The sequence below is a fragment of the Carettochelys insculpta genome, chromosome 13 (genome assembly GCF_033958435.1).
Source record: "Carettochelys insculpta isolate YL-2023 chromosome 13, ASM3395843v1, whole genome shotgun sequence".
Lineage (NCBI taxonomy): Eukaryota > Metazoa > Chordata > Testudines > Carettochelyidae > Carettochelys > Carettochelys insculpta.
In genome coordinates, this window is record NC_134149.1 from 2,578,781 (window position 1) to 2,599,487 (window position 20,707).

The 20,707-nt window shown below is 58.1% G+C and overlaps 2 protein-coding genes across 6 annotated transcripts; one reads left to right on the forward strand and one right to left on the reverse strand.

The window, feature by feature from the left end:
- Positions 1–642: 642 nt before the first annotated feature.
- Positions 643–2,019, reverse strand: LOC142020371 (uncharacterized). Its single transcript, XM_075008128.1, has one exon. It carries the CDS (start codon positions 2,017–2,019, stop codon positions 643–645), a length of 1,377 nt encoding a protein of 458 aa, XP_074864229.1.
- Positions 2,020–9,384: 7,365 nt separating this feature from the next.
- AGTR2 (angiotensin II receptor type 2) lies at positions 9,385–19,035 on the forward strand. 5 transcript variants are annotated; one of them, XM_075007811.1, is made up of 3 exons: positions 10,207–10,278; positions 16,631–16,702; positions 17,418–19,035. In XM_075007811.1, exon 3 carries the CDS (start codon positions 17,492–17,494, stop codon positions 18,617–18,619), a length of 1,128 nt encoding a protein of 375 aa, XP_074863912.1. In that variant the 5' UTR covers positions 10,207–10,278; positions 16,631–16,702; positions 17,418–17,491; the 3' UTR covers positions 18,620–19,035. The 5 variants fall into 5 exon arrangements, with proteins under 5 accessions (XP_074863911.1, XP_074863913.1, XP_074863912.1 ...); XM_075007810.1 differs by lacking the exons at positions 10,207–10,278; positions 16,631–16,702 and adding an exon at positions 9,385–9,414; XM_075007812.1 differs by lacking the exon at positions 16,631–16,702 and having other exon boundaries at positions 10,152–10,278.
- Positions 19,036–20,707: the final 1,672 nt, after the last annotated feature.

Sequence of the window (20,707 nt, forward strand, 5' to 3'; positions counted from 1 at the left end):
CAATTGACACCCCCCCACTGCGGTGTCACTCCGGATTGACAGCGAGTGACAGCGCCCCCCCCCTGCGGTGTCACTCCGGATTGACAGCGATTGACACCCCCTCACCGCGGTGTCACTCCGGATTGATAGCGATTGACAGCCCCCCCCCCGCGGTGTCACTCCGGATTGACAGCCCGCCCCCCCCACCGCTGTGTCACTCCACATTGACAGCGATTGACATCCCGCCCCCCCCACCGCGGTGTCACTGCAGATTGACAGCGATTGACACCCCCCCCCCACCGCGGTGTCACTCCGGATTGACAGCCCGCCCCCCCCCCACTGCAGTGTCACTCCGGATTGACAGCCCCCCTCCCACCGCCGTGTCACTCTGGCTTGATAGCCATTGACAGCCCCCCCACCACCGCGGTGTCACTCTGGATTGACAGCCCACCCCCCCACAACGCGGTGTCACTCCGGATTGACAGCGATTGACAGCCCGCCCCCCCCCACTGCGGTGTCGCTCCCGATTGATAGCGATTGACAGACCACCCCCCTCACCGCGGTGTCGCTCCGGATTGACAGCCCCGCTCCCACCGCGGTGTCACTCGCTTGATAGCCATTGACAGCCCCCCCCCACACCGCGGTGTCACTCCGGATTGACAGCTATTCACCCCCACCCCCAGGGCACGCCGCAGCGCTGGGAGTCCGGCGCCCGGGCCGCCGCGGGTGGGTGCGGGTTCCGCAAGGCGCAGAGGGCGCGTCCCCAGGCCGGGTGCCCGTGGGCGGCTCAGCCCCCCGCCCGCAGGCCCAGGCGCACCACACCAGCGCGGCCCACAGCAGCGGCGGGCAAGCGGCGGGCGGCTCAGCGGCGGCGCTGGCCCCGGCCTCCTCGCACGTGTCCGGGCCGGGCAGCGCCGGGCAGCCGCGGGAGCCGGCGGCAGCGGGGAGCCCGGGCGCGGTTCGGTTGCGCGGCGCCGGGAAGGCGCACTCGGCCCCCTCGGCCACCCCGGGGTGCGCGGCCCTCCAGGCCCGGAGCCAGCGCGTGCTGCAGTCGCAGGCCCAGGGGTTGTGGGCCAGGACCAGGCGCCGGAGCCGGGGCAGCGCCGCCAGCAGGCGCTCGGGGAGGGAGCGCAGCTGGTTCTTGCTCAGGTGAAGGAACCGCAGCTCCCCGCAGCGGGAGAAGGCGGCGCCCGAGACCCGCGCCAGGCGGTTGTTGTTCAGGTAGAGCTGCCGCAGGCTCGGCAGGCTGCGCAGCGAGCAGCCCACCGCGGCGAGCCGGTTGGCCTCCAGGTGCAGCACCCGCAGGCGGGCCAGGCCCTGGAAGACCCGCTCCGGCAGCGCGGCGAGCAGGTTGTGCCCCAGGCGCAGCACGGCCAGCCGGGGCAGCGCGGCGAACGCCTCCCCCTGGATCGCCCGGATGCGGTTCCTGCGCAGGTCCAGCTCGCCCAGGGCCGGCAGCCCCTTCAGCGAGTCCCGGCCCAGGGCTTCGATGCGGTTCCCCTGCAGGGACAGGCTCCGCAGGCGGGCCAGGCTCCGGCAGGCGGGCGGGACGTGGCGCAGGCGGTTGGAGGCCAGGTCGAGCGCCTCCAGGGCGCGCAGCGGGGCGAACAGCGCGGGGTGCGCCTGGAAGAGGCCGCAGGCGGACAGGTCCAGGCGCAGGAGGCGGGCGAGCCCCCGGAAGGTGTGAGCGTGCAGCGCCCGCAGCCCGGGGTTGCCGCCCAGCGCCAGCTCCCGCAGGCTGCCGAGGGCGCGGAAGGCGCCGGGGTAGAGGAAGGTGAGGCGGTTGCGCTCCAGGCGCAGGCTGCGGAGCAGGGTCAGGTTGCGCAAGGCGCTGCCGCTCAGCGTGCGCAGCAGGTTGTCCGACAGGCTCAGGGAGACTGCCGAGGCGGCCAGCGCCGCGGGGGGCGCGCTCAGCCCGGCCCGGTCGCAGCGGATGGTCTGGGCCGGAGAGCAGCGGCACGCCCGGGGGCAGCTGGGGGCGCCCGGGCCCGGGCCGGCCCCCGCCGCGCAGGCGAGGAGGGACAGCGCTAGGAAGCGCATGGCGGGAGAAGGGAGCCCGGGCCCGCCGAAGCGACCGGCCAAGGCGGCGGTCTGACCTCCGGGGACATCGCGGGAGGCACCTCCGGGCCGCTGCAGCCGGGGGATTAAGTGCTTAGCAGGGCGAAAGCCGCTTAGGCCCTGGGACGGGGCACGGATGAGCAGCTCCTCGGCTGGGCTCCGGGGCTGTGCTGCCTCTCTCGTCTCGCACGTGCTCTGAACAGCCGGCAGCCGCTCCGGGCACGCTGGCAGCCCAGGGGCCAGTGCTGTGTCCGGGCCGGCTGCGCTGCAGTCCCCTTGTTACCCACGCAAATTCCTCATTCCCTTCACGCTCGGGGACGCAGCCCTTTACCCAATCCCTAGGGCGCAGCGCACAACTCCCTGCGCCTCTGCAGGGTCTGTGCCACTGAAAAGCCTTACACAGGAATATTCTTAGTCTCTATTCATTTGCAGTTGCCAAGAGACCAGAACACATGCTAAGCACAGGGTCATGTCACCAGTCCTGGTCAAGGCAGGCAGGCAGGCCGGCTTCCACTGCTGGGACAAAGTCACACTCTGGATGCTGGTTGCTGCACCTCAGGGTCTTGGGGGTGAGCCCTCCTTGAGGTGTTCCTTCTTCCCCCCGCTCGATGTTGTGGTCCTCTTTCTTTCCTGCTTTTTTTCCTTCTTGGACCCCAGTTTAAGTAGTGAAACTTGAGTCCTGCTTAGCTCTGCTTTGACCAATGATGTTAGTAAAATGCTGCTAACCAATCATAAGCTACAATAACAGAACTAACCAATCATAACTCACCACCGTAACTGATTGACACCTAACAAAATTAATTACAGGCAGATGGGAGCAATTACAAATAGATATACCAGATAGGGATTATACAGAAAACAGTAGAAAAGTGAAGACAATCATTGGAGAATGGTGGTTCCACAACCTCAGCTGTTGATAAGTCGTTGCCTGCCAGACGAAATGCTGTTAGTTAAGTTTTCTTTCCCGTCTTGAGATCTGTTTAACACTGGGTGGCATCAGGATGTGGTCGTCTTCTTCACAGCCAGAGGTGACGCTTGTACTGGAACGCAGATGGAATGTGAGTTCGTGACTTATAGCTTCACAGTTCCTGGTGGCTGCAGACAAGCTCTAGGCCTCTCAGTAAGCTGGAGAACCCACCTTGGTTACACCCTGGGGTTCCAGTTCTTCTCTGGCCGAGGCTGAGGGCAGAAGTGTGGCTGTGCACGTGGCTAGTGCTGCTGGGCAGGGCTGATGCCCGATGTGGCCAGGCCCTGACCACAGCCCCCACGGGCAGTTTCGTGGCTGGCTGGGACGCTGTCTAGGGGCTGCTGCAGCCACACCCTGACTCCGCCTCTGGCTGTGCCGCTGTATTACCGCATCCTGCAGGGGCCATGCCTGCCTGGCAAGGTCTGTCTGGGGAGGAGAACTTGCACCCGGCTGCAGGTTAGCCCCCACGGGGCGCCTGGTTCCCGTGGAAGGAAGGGGGAGCTGCATGGCATGCCTTGGGCCCGGGGGGATGGGTCGCAGCAGATTGCCAGGTGGTCCCGGAATGTTGGCAAGCTGGGCGGACTGCCCAGCATCCCAGGGGGGCCCCTGTCTGCTGCTCACGGCAGCAAGGGGGTGCAGTGCGGAGATGTGGGGGGAGGGGTGCCCAGAACTGGCGTGTGCTGATTGGTTGGAACCAAGCCCTTTGTGGCAGCGTATTGGTTACAGCTACCCCTCACCTGCCAGCCTCAGCGGCAGGGGCTGCCCCCTTGGCAGCAGAACGAAGTCCTTCTGGGCGCAGAGGCAATGACCCCTCCTCTGAATGGCCAGTAGCCCAGTGGGGAGGGTGTGGTCGAGCCCTGTGGGGGACCCAACCTCACAGCCCTGCTCTGCATCCAGCAGCTCAAGTCTCCCACGCCCCGACGGGGGCAGCTGGTGTCTGGCTGGGGGGGCACTCTGCCCTGGCCGTACTTTGAAACCGCACCTGCTCCAAGTGTTTGATAAGGTGGCGAGCGGCCGGGGGGGTAGCCTGGTGAGGCCCCAGGCGACAAGCTCAGGCCGCATTCATGCAGCATGGCTGGATTTAAATGCAGCCTCTTCCTAGCGGCAGCCTTCAACTTACTCAGCCTTCAGCTTACTGAAGGGAGGCTGTAAAGAGGCTGGAGAGAGGCTGTTCACAGTGGTCACGAATGGCAGAACACGAGCAATGGTCTCAAGTTGTGGTTGGGAAGGTCCAGGTTGAACATTAGGAAAAGCTTTTTCACTAGGAGGGTGGTGAAGCACTGGAATGGGCTACCCAGGGAAGTAGTGGAGTCTCCACCCCTGGAGGTGTTCATGTCTCGCCTCGACAAAGCCCTGGCTGGGCTGATCTGATGGGTTTGGTCCTGCCTTGGGCAGGGGGCTGGACTCAATGGCTTTTCTAGTTCTCTTCCAGCTCTGTTGTTCTGTGATTCTGTCAGGCCTGCACGCACGGCAGGAGCACATCCCGCATAATAGTGCTGGAGAGAGAGCTGTGCTAGTCTGTATTCCATCAAAACAAAAGGGCAGTTCAGTAGCGCTTTGGTACCCAGATCATGGGAGCTTGCGGTTAAATGGGCTCCTTCAGGTTGACTTCCTCTTCCCTCCTTCCCCTTCAGCAGACCTCCTGGCTCATGTCTCTCTCCTGGGCACCACAGCCTGTGTCCTGCACTGTGCTGCCGTTCGCATTTCATGCTCTCAGGCAGCCGGCTTCCCCGCTCGGTTTGACTCTGATTCGCGGGCCGGCCAGCTGGCATGCGAGTGATGGACGCCTCTTGCAGCCTGGAATGCAGGCGGACGTGGAACGAGCCTGACAAAGTGACAGCTGCAGATAAGGCCTGGATGATTTACCATCCGTTTGAGCAAAGCCAGATGCCTGCGCTTTGGACTGCTCTGGCCCTGGTTCTCCAGTGCCCAGCCAGCATTGCTTAAAGCTGCTACAGTTGGGATTCTGCAATGAATGAGCCGGGAGTGTATCCTCCAGTGAGGTCAGCTGGGCAGAGTTCATGCCCACGGCTGCACAGTGAGACTGGGCCCTAGAAGTGAGTTTACATTCTTTGGTACATAGGGACTATTCCTCCCTGTGTGTTCAGAGGGCCCCAGAGGTAGGTGCCCCTGGAGGTAGGGCTCTGGCAACGCCCGGTGTTTGGGTCAGTGGCTGGACGGCAGTTGTGGGGAGAAGGGGGAACTCTCTCGGGCCGAATACCACCTTTCTGTTGCCTGGACGCTGGACGCTTTGTCTGAGGTTTGCCCTTTAACGTCTTACATTGTTTAAAATAACACTGAGGTGAAATTTGACTCAGACTCATTTTGAGTTGGAAAATTTGAAATGCTCAGTTTAAAATTTGTCTAAACAAATCCTGTAGAGCTCCTGCACTTTTCTTCCCTTTTCTTAACCCAAACAATTTGCCAAGTTGGATGCAATTTTGCTGAATATTTCAGTTGACCGAAACATGAGTTTTTGGGTTAAAAGATGTTTTGTTTGAAGTTTTCTCTCCGCTCCTTGGAGCGTAAAAGGCAAATCATGGCGGGGCGGGGCGGGGGCAGCAGTCATACAGGCAAAGCCACACGCTGCCCCGACCCGGTGTTGCTCATCTCCTGTGCCCGAGAAGGTTCCAGGGGAGCAGCCAGTCCTGCCCTTGTGCCCCGGCTAGATCCTGGCGTGGGAGGGTGAAGGCAAATCTCCGCTTTCCTGTGGAACCGGCAAGGTGCTCCCGACGCTTGCCCTGCGCAGGCGGAACTTCTCCAAAAGAGAACAACGAACGTGGCTCCACATCTGCCGAGGGGCCGTGGTCGGGGGTGGAGGGTTCCCAGGACCCCTCCCTCAGCAGCGCGTGCGGGAGGGGAACGGAGCGGAGTGACTCACGGGGGGTCATATCCCAGTGGATTGCCTCACGGACCCCACTCCCCTTCCAGTCTGGAGAGCAGCAGCGCCGGGAATGGGGAGGTCCCATTGGAGACGCTTCTACCAGCTTAGGGGCCATGATGAAAGTGCCAGACCCCCCAGAGTCTCAGCAAAGTGCAAGGCCTGAGAATGGGCTGGGCCCCACTGGAAGCCTCGTGCTCTGCATCTCCTGCAGCACTTTCGGCCTTGCAGGTAATCAATGGGGTGAGCTCACAGCTGTCCTGCTGAGCTGCTTGGGAGCCAGCAAGTCTCCCTGGCACTCCTGGGCTTTGGGGCCGGCATGAAATCCAGACCCAAACTCCCCTCTCTGACGGGCTGGGTGAGAAGGTGGGAGCCTGGCCAGCCGGCGCTGCCTTCGCTTATGAGGCAGGCCCAGAATCTGGAGACAGAGCTGCATCTCGGCTCTGTGCTGTTGGCCCAGCTTGGAGAGAGGAGAAGGGTCACAGCCTCTGAGCTCTGTACCCCCATCCCTGGGAAGCTGCCACTGCCCTCAGCCTCCCCAGTCACCTATTGGGTAGGAAACACCAGGTTCAGCCCAAAACTACTGGTATCCACTGCAGGGCAGCTGCGCCCAGAAGGGGACCCTCACTGGGCCCTGTGCGTGGGGGGCTCGGCAGAGCTGCACCCAGAAGTGGACCCTCACTGGGCCCTGTGCGTGGGGGGCTCGGCAGAGCTGCACCCAGAAGTGGACCCTCACTGGGCCCTGTGCGTGGGGGGCTCGGCAGAGCTGCGCTCGGAGGCAGACCCTCGCTGGGCCCTGTGCGTGGGGGGCTCGGCAGAGCTGCGCTCGGAGGCAGACCCTCGCTGGGCCCTGTGCGTGGGGGACTCGGCAGGGCTGCGCTCAGAGACAGACCCTCACTGGGCCCTGTGCGTGGGGGGGCTCGGCAGAGCTGCCCTGGGAGGCAGACCCTCGCTGGGCCCTGTGTGTGGGGGGCTCGGCAGATCTAGGGCCTGTGTGCCATTCTCAGACAGGGCCATTTTCAGGGCTATTCTGAGACTCCAGCCGCCCCTGAGTGGAGCCGTTATCTCAGCCTAGTGGGAGTGAGCGAGGCCTTCAGGGACTGATCATCACATGTGCCCCAGCGAAGGGCTGCTGGGAGAGCTTCCGTTGTTTGGCTGAAGATGCTGAGTTGACTAGACAGCTGTTTGCAGCTGACATGGTCACAGAGCAGCCAGGGACATGGGCTCGGCTCAGGGGTTCCCCCCGTGCTGGAATTCACTGGTTTTAAGGGTGTTGTTTTACAAAGCAGCTGCTCGCTGAACGTCTCTGTCCCTTTAGGCTGTTTTCCTTTGTTGTGCCTTTGTTCTTTCAAGTCCTCCTTGCCTCCGCTTTTCCCTTCTATGTGCTGCAGCTCCTGGTTTTTGTTCTGCATCTGGATGGCCGGGCTCCGCTTTCCAGCGCTGCCTGGAAAGCCGCTGGAGCCACACAAGACCAGGCTGAGCTGTGCTACGAAGGCATCAATTTGAGACTCCCTCTTTGTCTGAGCCCTTTGCTCGCTGCAGCCTATGTCTGTCTTCTGTTCCTTCAGACTCTGAGCAGAGCAAAAGCCCCCCCAATAACAGCGCTGGAACTGCAGCCGTGGGTACAGGCCACCACCTCCCAGCCGGAAGCATTGTTGGGCAGCTCGTCTGGAGGATGTGTGGTACTGCAGCGTACGGCTCTTCGCAGGAAGCGTCCCCTACCCTGCCCACCCCCTTCTCCAGACAGAAACACACACCTGCGGCCATTAGCTAGGTCAGGGGAGGGCCCCAGGGGTGGAGCAGCGTAAAATTTCCTAAGTCGGGAACAGCATGTTTGGCTGCTGGGTCTCAGGCGCACGCATCTCATTAAACTGCTGACGTATGGTCCTGTTTTGTGTCTCAGAGAGGTGGGTGAGTTAGTCTATCTGCAGAAACGAAGTCCTGTGGCACCTTATAGCCTAACAACTATATTGGAGTATTTGCTTTCGAGGGCAAAAACCCGCTTCATCTGCCTGCATCTGACGAAACGGGTCTTTGCCCACGAGAGCTGACGCTCCAAAATATGTTAGTCTCTAAGGTGCCACAGGAGGACTCCTTGTTTTTACTCATTTTTAAGTGTGTGTGTTCACATTTCCATACCAATTAGTGAAGCTTTTACATTCGACAGACCTCTTTTCTGCCGCACGCCAAAGCGATTTCTCGTGTGCACAGCCAAAGTTTCCATTGGTTTGGATGCCATCAGGCAGGTTGGGGGCCCAGGTAACTGCAGGGGCAAAAAGTGAGGCTAGACTTAGAAAGTCCCTGAGGGTGGGTCACCCTGGCTGTTTGCCTCTGTGCCTATGCCTGGGTTGTTGCCCCTGGCATTCTGACAGCTGGGGATCCCGACTTCGCACTCCTCAGTACCATGTGCGCTGTGCAGCTGCCGGCTGCTCTGTGGGGTGCACTGTTCCCTGGGGGTCAATCTACACAGCAAAGTTATTTCAAAATAACTTTCCTACCATCTACACGAGGCAACTGCTATTTCGAAATACATTCAAAATAGTGGCTGACCTATTTGGAAATTGGTAAACCTCATTCCACAAGAAATAGCACCTCTTTCAAAATGAGCTGTGCCGACAGGGAACGGCGCTGTGTCGAGACGGGGGCCCTGCAGACGGGGAACGGCGCTGTGTCGAGACGGGGGCCCCGCAGACGGGGAACGGCGCTGTGTCGAGACGGGGGCCCCGCAGACGGGGAACGGCGCTGTGTCGAGACGGGGGCCCTGCAGACGGGGGACAGGGAACGGCGCTGTGTTGAGACGGGCCGTGCAGACGGGGAGTGGCGCTGTTTCGAGATGGGGGCCCCGCAGACGGGGAACAGTGCTGTGTCGACATAGGGTCCGTGCAGATGGGGAACGGTGCTGTGTCAACATAGGGGCCGTGCAGACGGGGGACGGGGAACGGCGCTGTGTCGAGACGGGGGCCGTGCAGATGGGGAACGGTGCTATTTGGAAATAGGGGCCATAGCACACCCAATGGCTCTATTTGGAAACAGGTCCATGTGAGTAGACGCTGTGTTTCCCAATAGCTGAGCGCTGGTTTGAAGAGCATCTTGTGTGTTGCGGCGTTGTTCTGAAATAAGCTATTTGGGAAGGGTGTCTTTGGAAATCAGGCTGCTGTGCAGACTTGCCTTAGACAGCCTCCCTCCGGCTTCCCCTCTGACCTGAGTCAGCAGAACTGCCATCATCAGGTAGGTCTGGGACCTCGTGTGGCCTGGCCAGGCAGCCAGGGTTCACCCTTTCCCAAGCAGGCTGCCAAGTGGTTTGCTGTTGCTGCCAAGGATGTTCTATTTGCTACTCGTTTACTAGTTCAGGGTGGATCGGCTGACCTGCTGCCCTTGTTATGTACAAGTGCTCTGTGTGTTTTCCAGACTCCAGCCGTTCCTCTCCTGGCACCTTCCTCTGGCCATTCTCAGGACCCTGAGTTCGGCTCCGCTCCCTGCCCCTGCAGGCCAGCTGCTTTGCAGCTGAGCCCGCGGTGGACATTTTCAGGTAACAAAATTTACGCTGCTCTTGGATTTTTTTTTTTAATTGCCAGATAAATATTTTCTCTTGGGACTACGAGAGTGAGAACGAGAGGGGTGTTGTACTTCCAGCCTCGGCATGAGCCAGGCTGTTCCCGACGGGGGAGAGCCTCAGATCCCCAGGAGCTGCCCTGAACACTGCCTGCAGCTGGGTGTGCCTCTGGACGAGGGATGGGTCAGCCGAGCAGCCGCAGTGCAGCAGGGGTGACTGTGTGTCGAGTTTTTAAATCCCACCTCCCCCCACTCCTTTCCTGAGCTCTCCAGTCTGTTGTAACAGAGCGTTGTGAGAAAGCCACTGGGGCCTGGTCAGCTCCGCAGAAATGCAAAGTGGCTGCAGGCCAGCGGAACACACAGGCACGTTCCCTTCCAGAAGTGCGTGTCCTCAGCGAGTCCCCGGAACTGGCGACCGAGGTGCCTCTGCTCTCAGAGTTCAGGCAGCCTGGGCTCAATCTGTGCCCAGTGGGGCTTTGCTGGGGGTGACTGACCGACACGGCATGCAGGTGCTCAGGGAGGGTACTTACAGGAGTTTTCCTCATGTTTTTCCTAAAAGAAACAAATGAAATCCACAAAAACCTCATGCAGCTGGAGACCATCTGGAGCAGTTTGGCAGGCCCAGGAGGCTGAACCTGGAGAACAGGCTGCGGCGATAGGATGTCTTTTTCTGTGCCCGTTAACTCTTTGTCTGAGGGAGTGTGAAGTCTGTCCAATGTACAGAGCATCTGGGCGTTGCTGGCACGTGGTGGCGTATGTGTCGTTAGCTGAGGAGCATGAGAAAGTGCCCGTGATTCCGTGAATAACCTGGTTAGGTCCGGTGATGGTATCTCCAGAGAAGGTATGTGGACAAAGCTGGCAGAGGGCTTTGTTGCAGGGAAAGGTTCCAGGACTGGTGTTCCTGGGGTATAGACTGTGGCTGTTGGCGAGAATCCTCATGAGGTTGGGAGGTTGTCTGTAGGAGAGAACAGGCCTGTCACCAAGGGCCTTCTGGATTGTGGCATCCTGATTAAGGTTAGGTTGTAGGTCTTTAATAATTCGTTGCAGTGGTCTGAGTTGGGGGCTGTAGGTGATGAGCAGTGGTGTTCTGTTCATGGCTTTTTTGGGCCTATCTTGGAGTAGCTGGTCTCTGGGTATTCGTCTGGCCCTGTCAATTTGTTTTTTTATTTCTCCTGGTGGGTCATTCAGGTTTATGAATATTTGGTAAAGACATCAAAACATTCCTGATCCACAAACCAGTTAGCCTACATTTTAATGGAGTGGGCCATTCTGTTAATGACTTGAGAGTTTGCATCTTACTGAAGAAAGAATTTTCAGTCTGCTTTGGAAAGAGAAACTGCTGAACTCTCTTTCATATTCAAATTCAACACATTAACACGTGGTTTGAACCGGGATGCAAATTTTCTGGGACGCTATAGGGGCTCTTTGGCATACTTGGCTTAATCTATTTCTTGACCTCCCCACCCCCACCCCCCTGCTCTCTAATTTGCTCACCTTGATCATTTTTTTCTGAGTTGTCAAGTTTGATTACTGTTTTTGGTTCTCTGTGTCTTAAATATTGAGTCTGTTCTGGTCTGGCTCTGGTCTGAAGAAGTGGGTCTGTCCCACAAAAGCTCATCACCTAATAAATTATTTTGTTAGTCTTTAAAGTGCTCCTGGACTGCTTTTTGGTTTTGATAGACTATAGACTAGCTCGGCTCCTTCTCTGTCACTCTGCATGAAGATTTGGGCTGGAGCTGGATCCAGAGGCATTCCATCTCGGAGCCATCTGTTCCAGGCTCCCCCTCTGCTACTAGAGTGTGTCTGCCCTGTGAGCTGAGCTGAGGGACCAAGCCAGTGTGGGTGGGGGCCCGTAGCCACCAAGCTCCACCTGTGTTAGGGGAATACAGGAGCAGCTTAGATGCAGCAATGCTGGCTTCAGCATGGGCCAAACGAGCAGCCGGGGACCTCGGACATATCCTCCCATGGCTAATCCCTGCTAGAGGGTCTAGGCTGCTGGTTTTAACCCTGCTCCGGTTGCACCTGGCTTGCTGTGAAGGCCTGTTCAGAGAGAGGTGGTGAGGTTTGGTGCTCGGCGGGTAGATTAGGTTTAGCTGCGAGGAGCTGCGAGGGGGTGGGAGCAGAAAATGCTGTTCGTATTTCAAGCTAAACAACTTGGTCTCAGCATCGTGCAAATGCCCTGCAACGTGCGGCCGCCGCGTTTCTCTGTTACAAAGCGAGTCGGTTGTCCGGACGAGCAGGGCTGGAAGCGCAGTGCCTCTGGCAGTCAGACTTCCAGCTGAGGGGCCACCGTCTCCCAGGTCACCTGGAGCGCCAGGAGCAGCTGAGCACAGGGCTGTGGAGCCATGAAACAGGCTGCCGACAGCTTGCCACTTTTCTCCTGCAGGCTGGGGCCCAGTGCCAGCTGCAGCCCTGAGCAGAGTTGTGCTTGGCTCCTGCACGTGGGCCGTGCGCACCCCGCAGGGGGCCTCTGGGCCAGTGGAGAGAGATACCCGGCAGCTGCGGGTGCCTGGCAGCTCTGAGCCACCATGCGACGGGCCAGGGGAAGCCTTTGTGTCCGTGGTGCCCAAGGAAGCGTCGCTTTCTCTGAAGCCGTGGGACCCCCTCCAGGCCGGACCGAACACGTTGTGGTGCTTGTACAGAAAACCCAGTTGTTGTTGTTGTTTTCAGTTTTCCGTCAGTCGCTGGAAGGTTTGGAGCTGTCTCCTGAAGAATTGCAAGAGAACAAGCCCCCTCCGCCCCCCTGCTTACTATCCATTTCACAACTGGCTCTGGTTCTGATTTACAGGCCGCAGGCCCCGGGGATGGAGCTGAGCCAGCGGGAGTGTGCAGGCAGGGGAGTTGCCCTCCCTTGAGTGTGACTGGTGCATAAGAGTCTGGAGGCATGCGTGGGGCTGAGGAGTGCCGCTGTGCTGTTGGTCTGTCCTTGGCTCAGGCCCTCACTGAGACACGCCGCGGGTTTGGGGTCCTGTGTCCGCCCCAGCGCTGCATTGCAGTTGCACCAAGAGGCTTTAAGCTGCGGGCCGGTGTGCTCAGGCCGTGTGGTGTGTCTGGGAAGCGCTGGCCCAGGCCTGCCGTGGGGGAAAGGACCAAGGACAGTGTTCGGTTTCTGGTAACGTGGTTTTGTGCAGTGTGTGGCCAGGGCCAGGCTTCCCTGCACTCGGCGTGGGCAGCGCCAAGCAGTGGCAGCCCACGGGACGGGCCCTTCCTCTTGGTGGGCCACGGTGGACTGGGGTTCCACCTGTGCCCCCCATACGCCGTCCCTCCTGCATGCAGCTCTCATGCACCGCAGCCCAACACTCCCCCTCCCTGCCTCCCAGCACTTTGGGAGCACACATCACCTGATTGCCCCCCCCCGGCACCCTGCCAGTCAGCTGTTTGCAGGGTGAGGTGACTCGTGGCACTTGGAGGCTGCTGGAAGGGTGGGGCAGGAGTGCAGGGCCCCAGGGGTGCGTGAGGGCAGGGGCAACCGGGATCTGGGGGCCACAGATCGCCCACCGCTGCTGGACTCTGGGCAGATGCCAAGTCTGCCGTGCAGAGGGTTTGCTTTGGCCCCCAGGGAAGGGAGGCTGGTGCCGAGCCAGCCCTGGACACGGAGCCCTCCCCTCTGGAGCGGCAGACTGGGTGCAGCAACGCCCTCACATGTGCCCCAAGGCCGCAAGCTCCCCGTGGAGTGAGGGGCGGGGCTGTGGCTGTGGCCCACCCGGCCTCTGCAGAGGGCCGCGGCCAGCCCTGGCTCGCAGGGTTGGGGCGCACGATGCGGACTTGCTAGAGCAGCTTCCCCGGAGGGGCCGGAGCACAGCGCTGCTGGCCAGGAGCCGGGCTCCAGCCGCGAGTGGCTGCTGCACTGGGGTGTTTTCAATCCCAGGTGCCAGGAGCGCTGCCCAGGACGCCCCGCAAACTCTGCGCGCCCCGGCCCGAGATGTCCCCATCCCTGCAGGTGCCGCTCTTCCCTCAGGGCTGGAGCTGGCAGGCGAGTCCTGGCCTGGAGCAGCTCTGCAGGGCGCCCTGAAGCGGAGGGGAGCCCCCTGGCTAGGTGGGAAGAGACTGGCTGCTGGGAGAGGCCGGGGCTGAAACCGGACTGACCAGGGGCCTCCCCTCCTTTCTGTGCTTGGAGAACACAGGGCGCCCCCCGAACCGGGCAGCGGCTGTGGCTTGAACAGGCGAGTGCTCCGGCCGCCCCAGCGTCCCCTGGAGCCAGGCCCTGCTGCTGGGGAGGAGAGGGGCGATCTGCGGTTAGTCTGGTGCAAGGGGCAGGGCCCCCACGCCCGCGGGGGCTGCCAGAAAAGTCCCCTTGGCGCTCCCCTCAGGCAGCTCGCTCCCGGCTGGCCTCTGCTGTGGCTGAGCTCTGCGAGCCGGCCGGGCCCACAGCAGGGAGCCTGGCGGGAGGGTCAGAGCTGAGCCCATGGCCCACCCCATGTCCTGCCAGCGGCCAGCCGGGGTTTGGGCGACCAGGCGCGCTCCACGCTGCAGCAAAGCCAGGCCCCGTTGGGCGGGCAGCAGCCGGCAGAGCGCTCCCCGGCACGTGCCGAGCAGGGCAGGCTCCTGCCCTGGAGCGAGCGGGCTGTGAACTGGGCGGAGCCGGAACTCGAACCCGCCCCAGCCAGTGCACTCGCCCGCGGCAGCGTGAGCAGCGCTCCCCTCCGGGAGAGCCCCGCGCCCCAGCACACGGTTAGGCTCCGATGCCGCTGCGGCGCGCAGGCCGTGGTGCCGGCGGTGAGGCTCAGCTGGCGTGAGGGTCCCTCGCCGCCCCCGCAGCACCAGCCTGCCGGGGACTGGCTACGGGCCACCAGTTTCCGGCGCTGCTGGCGCGGCTGGTAGCTGCAGGAGCCGAGGGCAGCCTGTGGGCGGCAGTGGGCTGCTGGCGCTGGGGGGGGAGGGCTGGAGCACCGCAAGCAGGGGTCTACACGCTGCTTGCTGCACTGCCTAGGTGTGTGGGGGCGGAGAGGGACCTGCCTAGTGCAGGCTGCAAGCAACCACAGCAGCTACAGCGGGGTCAGCATGGGGCCCCCAAGGCAGAGAGGTGCTTTCTGCCCACTGGGCTGTTTGACTGGCCACGCCCCTCTCCTGGCCAGGTGGTTCCCAGTGCCCAGGGCAGTTACTGTTAGCCACGGGCATGCTGCAGTGCCCCTGGCTGGCAGCCATTGCCCTGGCACAGGGATGGAGAGCTCTTGGCATGGCAAGTGACCCTGCCCAGCGGGAGGCGAAGCGCAGAGCCCCAGCAGACACCTAACAGCATCGCCAGGGCTTGGGAACCTTTCACTCGTACCACTCGTTTTGCACAAGCATCATCGGCTCCATAGCACATGAGCGAAAGCAGCACGCGACGGGACTGAAGGGGAGGCACACGCGTGCGCACAGCTTGCCGTGAGATGTAGCTGGACTCAAGGATGCAGATTTACAGCTCTGCTGGGCTCCCCAGTGATGCGCTGCCTTTTGCCTTAGTTCCAAGCCTGAGCTCCTCAACCTCAGGGACTTGCTCTCGGGTCTCTCGTCGCACGGGCAAGGCGTCTCTGAAGTCCCTTGTGTGACAAATGGCTGCACTGTGTCTCACAAGTCAGCACCAGTCTCTGAGTGTGTCCTTTTCCCCAGTGCGAGCTCTGCCCCTGCAGCAAGCTACATTACCTTCTGCACGGTTTACTGCCTTTGTTCACTTTGCTGGTGTTTAATGAGCACAACTACCTGCGGCTCTCTTAAACGTGTTGTCAGAGGCGCGGAAGCCTTTAACGAGAGTGGGATTTCCCCCTGAAAACCATTGAGTACAGTGTGTGTATCTTTGTGCGTATAACTAATCCACTGTCGACACTGGCAAAGCAGCTCAATGTTTATGCAAATTTCATTTTGTTCTTGTTTCTCTCCTCTCCTGATTTACTGTGTGTGCTCATGTGATCTTGGAGGGGGATTCTCAATTAGCTGTGCTGCCAAAAACCAAAACAAAACTGGCAAGTGCTCATTGCAGCCCTGGAGGTATGTAGGGTAAAGTCTCCGGGTGGAGACAACAGAACATGTCAGAGAGAAAGCAGAGAACTGACAACGTAGCCCGTTAGAAGGCAAGTGGAATAAGGGACCATATTATTCTAGGGCCATCTCCAGCTGGAATGCTGCCACTTTTAAGGTAAGTGGAAGTCACCTGTTATTTTATTTTCTGGTAACAGTTTGTTAAAGATACGTTGTGTTGTCTTAGAGCAGTGTTCCCCCGGTGTGGTAAGTGTACCTCCCGTGCTACTCAGAAAGATTTCAAGGGTACCCAGCAGACAATAAATGACTAGAAATGAGGAGATAATCCCTGGGAGAGGGGTACACCGATAAGGCTGAAGTCCCGAAAGGGGTACGTGAACGTTTTAAGTTTGGGAAAGGCTGCCTTAGAGGGCGAGATGTGCCCTGGTGCTCTATCTAAATGGAAGCATTGTGAAATAAGTACACTACAGTGCAAAAACTAGTATGAAATGAAAATAAAATCCAAGGTTAATGATTTAAGTGGGGACTGTTATGTGCACAGAGCAGCTGGGGCTGGTTCAGGATAACTTATCTAAATGTGAACATAAACCAGTCCTTGTACTGAGAGTAAGTCAAACAGCTAAGACTTCGTTGCTGTATTTCCGGCACTTGAATGGCCAGCAGGAGGATTTCAAGCCCCAATAAGCATGAGACAGATTATCTAGCCAGTTAAAAAAGCAAAACCCAAACCCCTCATTATGATGGAGGAACTAGTTAATTAACAAGAAACTAAATTTAAGATTCAGTGTGTGTGACTTGAAGCGGAAAAGCACTAACTCTGAGGATACATTTCATGTTCTGCCTGTTTAATTCTTGCCATAGTAGCATAACCCTGCATTTAAAAGTTTGCTTTACCAGATTTTTCTAGGAGATGTCTAACTTGCAGCATTAAAATATTTTGCGCAAACTTGTGCATGAGAAGCATTGTCTGAAGCTGGTAAAATGATGTGAAATATTGAGACTTTTGAGGCTGTCATTCACCCGTTGGGATAGATCCTGCAGTCCTTGGCCAGTCAAAACTCCCAGTGTCTTATGAAGAGCTGGGCTAGGTCAGAAATGGCTGCATTTATATTTTGCGAGGATTTTTAGTAGCATCAATCTAAAAGGTTCGGTGAGCATTATGGCCCACTAGTGTCCTTTGTCTCCCATTGTGACAGATGCAGGAATGATATAATGATGTCCTTTTTATTGATTAGACCCATGAAAGGTGACCAGGGATCTGCTTGGTGTGCTGATGTGATTAACGTTTAATTGAAATTTCACACGAGGTAGGTCCCCAGCCTCTGGACGCCTGAGGTCTGTCTCCTATTCCTGGCTACGTACCGTAGTCACTCCTGCAGTAGCCGTAGCACTGAACTAAAGTCCAGTCCTGTTTCCGCTGAAGTTCAATGACTAAATTCCCACTGACTTCACTGGGAGCAGGATGAGCTCCCAGCATCTCTGACATATGCTGCTCTTCCAGTGAATGCGCAGCACTGGGCGGCAGGAGACCCTGGTTCTATTTCCAGCTGTGCAGTAGTCTAGTCACTGTGTGACATTTTGCAAGCTTTGTAGTTTTCTCTGTGCTCACACCACGACATGGAGACAGTACCCACCTAGCTCATGGGTGGTCTGGGAGGTTTTTCCAAGTGCTGCGAGCACTGTGGGTGGAACATGCTACTTCAGGATGATTTTTTTTTTTAATGTCAGGTGTGAGAAGGACAGGACACAGGATGAACATGCGGAGAAGGGCACCAGGAGGAGTCTGGTCTGTGCCTTGGTGCCACTAGCTCTGTTCTGCCGGTCCTGAGCTTTCTCCTCTGCAAGCACCTCTTCAGAGTCGTCCAGAAAGCCCCCAGCAGATCACCCCTTGGCGGGTTAATTTGGACCCACCATCACCTCTCTTTGGCGCATTCCATCCTGTCACTGAGACAGAACATCTGAGAATAGCAAAGTGATTTTGTAGGCTACATGTGGCTCTAACACTTGTCTTATGATCTGCAGGTGAACACTATGCTGATAAAGGTGTCTCTGCAGAGGAGTTTCCAGCTGTGACTACCGCCGTGTCAGTACTCAGTATGTACAGTAATTACTCTGTGCTCAATACCACAGAAGAAACTCTTCAAGATGTGCATTCCTGGCCTACAAATGTGTCAGCCGGGCAGAAGTCTCCACCCCACTGTCCGCTTCTATATTCAGATTATCAGTTTACACTTATTCCAGCGCTCTACTGTGCTATCTTTCTCCTTGGCCTTGCTGGAAACAGCATGGTGGTGGTGGTACTCTGCTGCCGTCACGGCCCGAAAACAGTTGCTAGTATTTACATTTGCAACCTGGCCCTGGCTGATCTGCTGTGCCTAGTAACACTTCCCCTTTGGGCAGCCTATTATGCCTATGGATACAACTGGCCTTTTGGATCTGTGATGTGCAAAATTTCAAGTTCCATCCTGTCTCTGAACATGTTCGCAAGTATCTTTTTCATCACCTGCATGAGCATGGACCGGTACTGGGCCATCGTCTACCCCATTCGCTCTCAGAGGAGAACGCTGCGACAAGCTTCATTGATCACACTGCTCGTCTGGGGCCTCGCCTGTTCGTCGTCCCTGCCAACCTTCTATTTTCGTGACACCTACTTCATTGAGAGCTTGAGGGTGAACGCTTGTGTTATGGCTTTCCCCTATGAGAAGTATGCCAAGTGGTCTGTGGGAACAGCCTTCATGAAGAACACGCTTGGCTTTTTGATTCCTTTGGCCGTCATAGCCACGTGCTACACAGGGATCTGGATGCACTTGCGGAGAGCACAGGAATTTAGGAAAAACAAACCCAAAAGAGAGAAAGTCTTGAAGCTGGTGGCAGTGGTTGTTGTGGCCTTTGTCCTTTGCTGGCTTCCATTCCACGTTCTAACCTTCGTGGATGCCCTGGCTCGGCTGGGCGTCATCAGCAGCTGTGACGTTACAGCCGTCATTGACACCATGCTGCCGCTTGGCATCTGCATGGGGCTTGCAAACAGCTGCATCAACCCCTTGCTGTACTGTTTCATTGGACACCAGTTCCAGGAGAAGTTCCAGCACTTGTTCACGCTCCGAGCCTATCAGTTCAGCAGCACCAGGCAAAGCTCTTCTTCAAGAAAAGGGAGTTACCTTAAAGACACGGAGACCCTGGGGGAGGGTGACAGAGAGAGGCTGAGCTGTAAGCCAATGCCGTAGGCAGCAAATAGGGTTCCTTGGGGCATTTGGATGCTCTCAGTGCTGTTGCATTGTTCTCCTTTCCCCCACTCTATTTTTCTAGCACAGAATGTTCAAAGGAGAATTCTGTTAACGGACCTTGTCAGCAGTGGTCCCTCTAGTTCCTTCCACCCTTGGGTGGGATAAATTTTAAGTGCACTAAGGCATGTGTGGATGTGCACCACCCATAGAAACACATGCTGCCCTGTGTGGGTGGCTGGGGGCGCTCTGCTAATCAGCTGGGTGGCACCTGAATCTCTCCTGGGCGGCTGCCCGAGCACTCAGCTTACAGGGGACGCTGCTGGTCCTGCACTTTACCCAGCTTTTGTCAAAGAGCCATGAATGTGGGACTTCCACGTCGCATGTATTTTTATATGTGAAATAAAGCGATACTGACCTTTGAACCTCTCAGGTGGTATGGAGCTGGGGGCATGTGACGGCTGTTCAGTGACGCAGGAAAGGATGACCCAAAAGAATGCTTCTGAAGGCTGTGCAATAGAGAGCAAGGGGCATATATACTGACCGGTGCAGCCCCTCCGTCAAATGTCCTCCTCAAAGAAAGAGTTGGGCAGGAGGGAGAAGCTGCCAGTCGTGCCCCGACACGAGTGAAACACACACGCCTCTGTCTGGAGGAAAGAGGTGCTGGTTCTGTTTCACTTAGTGAAAGTATTTGATGAAGGGACCAGGCCTGTTGTGCATTCAGAAAGACCCCTTCCCCCCCAGCTTTGGCAAACACTGGACCTATTTCCCACGTGGTGCTGGGACCACTGTCCCCACCCCCAGACGGCTGCAAAGTCGATTTTCGGAGGGGGACCTGCTCTCGTGGATTCAGGCAGGTCTTCTGGGTTGAGCACAAGCAGCTCCTGTGCTCTGCAGCCGGTGGGGATGTGAGCCCCGAGTTCCTGAATCTCCTGACTCAGAGCAGAGTTCTGCCTGCCCCCAGCGCACTCCAAATCGGGCAGACCAGCACGTGGAGCTCGCAGAGAGCGGCCTTAGTCCCAGCACTAGACATGACCCTGCAAAGCAGTCTGCCTTAGGCCTTTGTCAGCCACGTTCGGACTGAGCAGGCGCCGGACGATTCTGGAGCAGCCAGCGGCTCTTTGCTCAACAATTACAGAAAGCCCAGGTGGAGCTAGAGCATATTAGGGTAATTACAGGGCATTTAAAGGGAGCGGGGCAGGGAATCCATACAGAGCCATGGCACGCTGGGCCACCCCTTCCCCGCTCGGTAGGAGCGTGGCAGTGGGGGGGTTGTGTGCAATATTTGCAGCCTTTCTCATCTCAGGGGAGAGTACTGAGGACTCTTCACTCACACACTGGAAATTTGAGCAGGCCCCTCTTCTGCCCTGGCAGTCCTCCACTCTGGGTAGGAGCCAGGCGCCTCCCCTGTCAGCCTGGTGCGGTTTACAGCCAGCACATTCTTTCTGCAGGCTCCTGGCCAGCTTGTGGAAGCCTGAACCTAGAAGCTGTTTGGACTGAAACAGGCTGTGTCCTGTGTTTGAGTCCCGCTAAACTGAGCCCTGTAAAGATGTCCCAGGGGTGAGACTCAGCAGCAGAATAAGGAAATACCCCTGCAGCAGATGAACAAACACACCCTGGGGTTGGCCATGGATCCTGCTGGTGACTGGCCCAGCTCTGACGGGAGACCCACCGTGTGTACAAGTTGTCTGCTACCCACATCTGGGAGGGGGAATTTCTACACCCTGCAGGTCTGTTTCTGCTCTTAGTGGCACCTGACGTACTGTGAACCCGGGGGCCTGGGTAATTGTCCCAGTGGGCAGAATGTAGAGGAAAGGCTTCTGCTGGCGAGGATACTAATTCCCTCTGCGGGCTGATTGCACACCGTTTCCACCGTTGCGATGGAGACCGAGAACATAAGAACGGCCACACTGGGTCAGACCAAAGGTCCATCCAGCCCAGTGTCCTGTCTGCTGACAGTGGCCCGTGCCAGGTGCCCCAGAGAGAGTGAACAGAGCAGGCAATTAGCGAGTGACCCCTCCCCCGTCATGCAGTCCCACCTCTGGCACCCAGAACATCTGCCCTGGACTATCTTGGCTAAAAGCCGAAGCT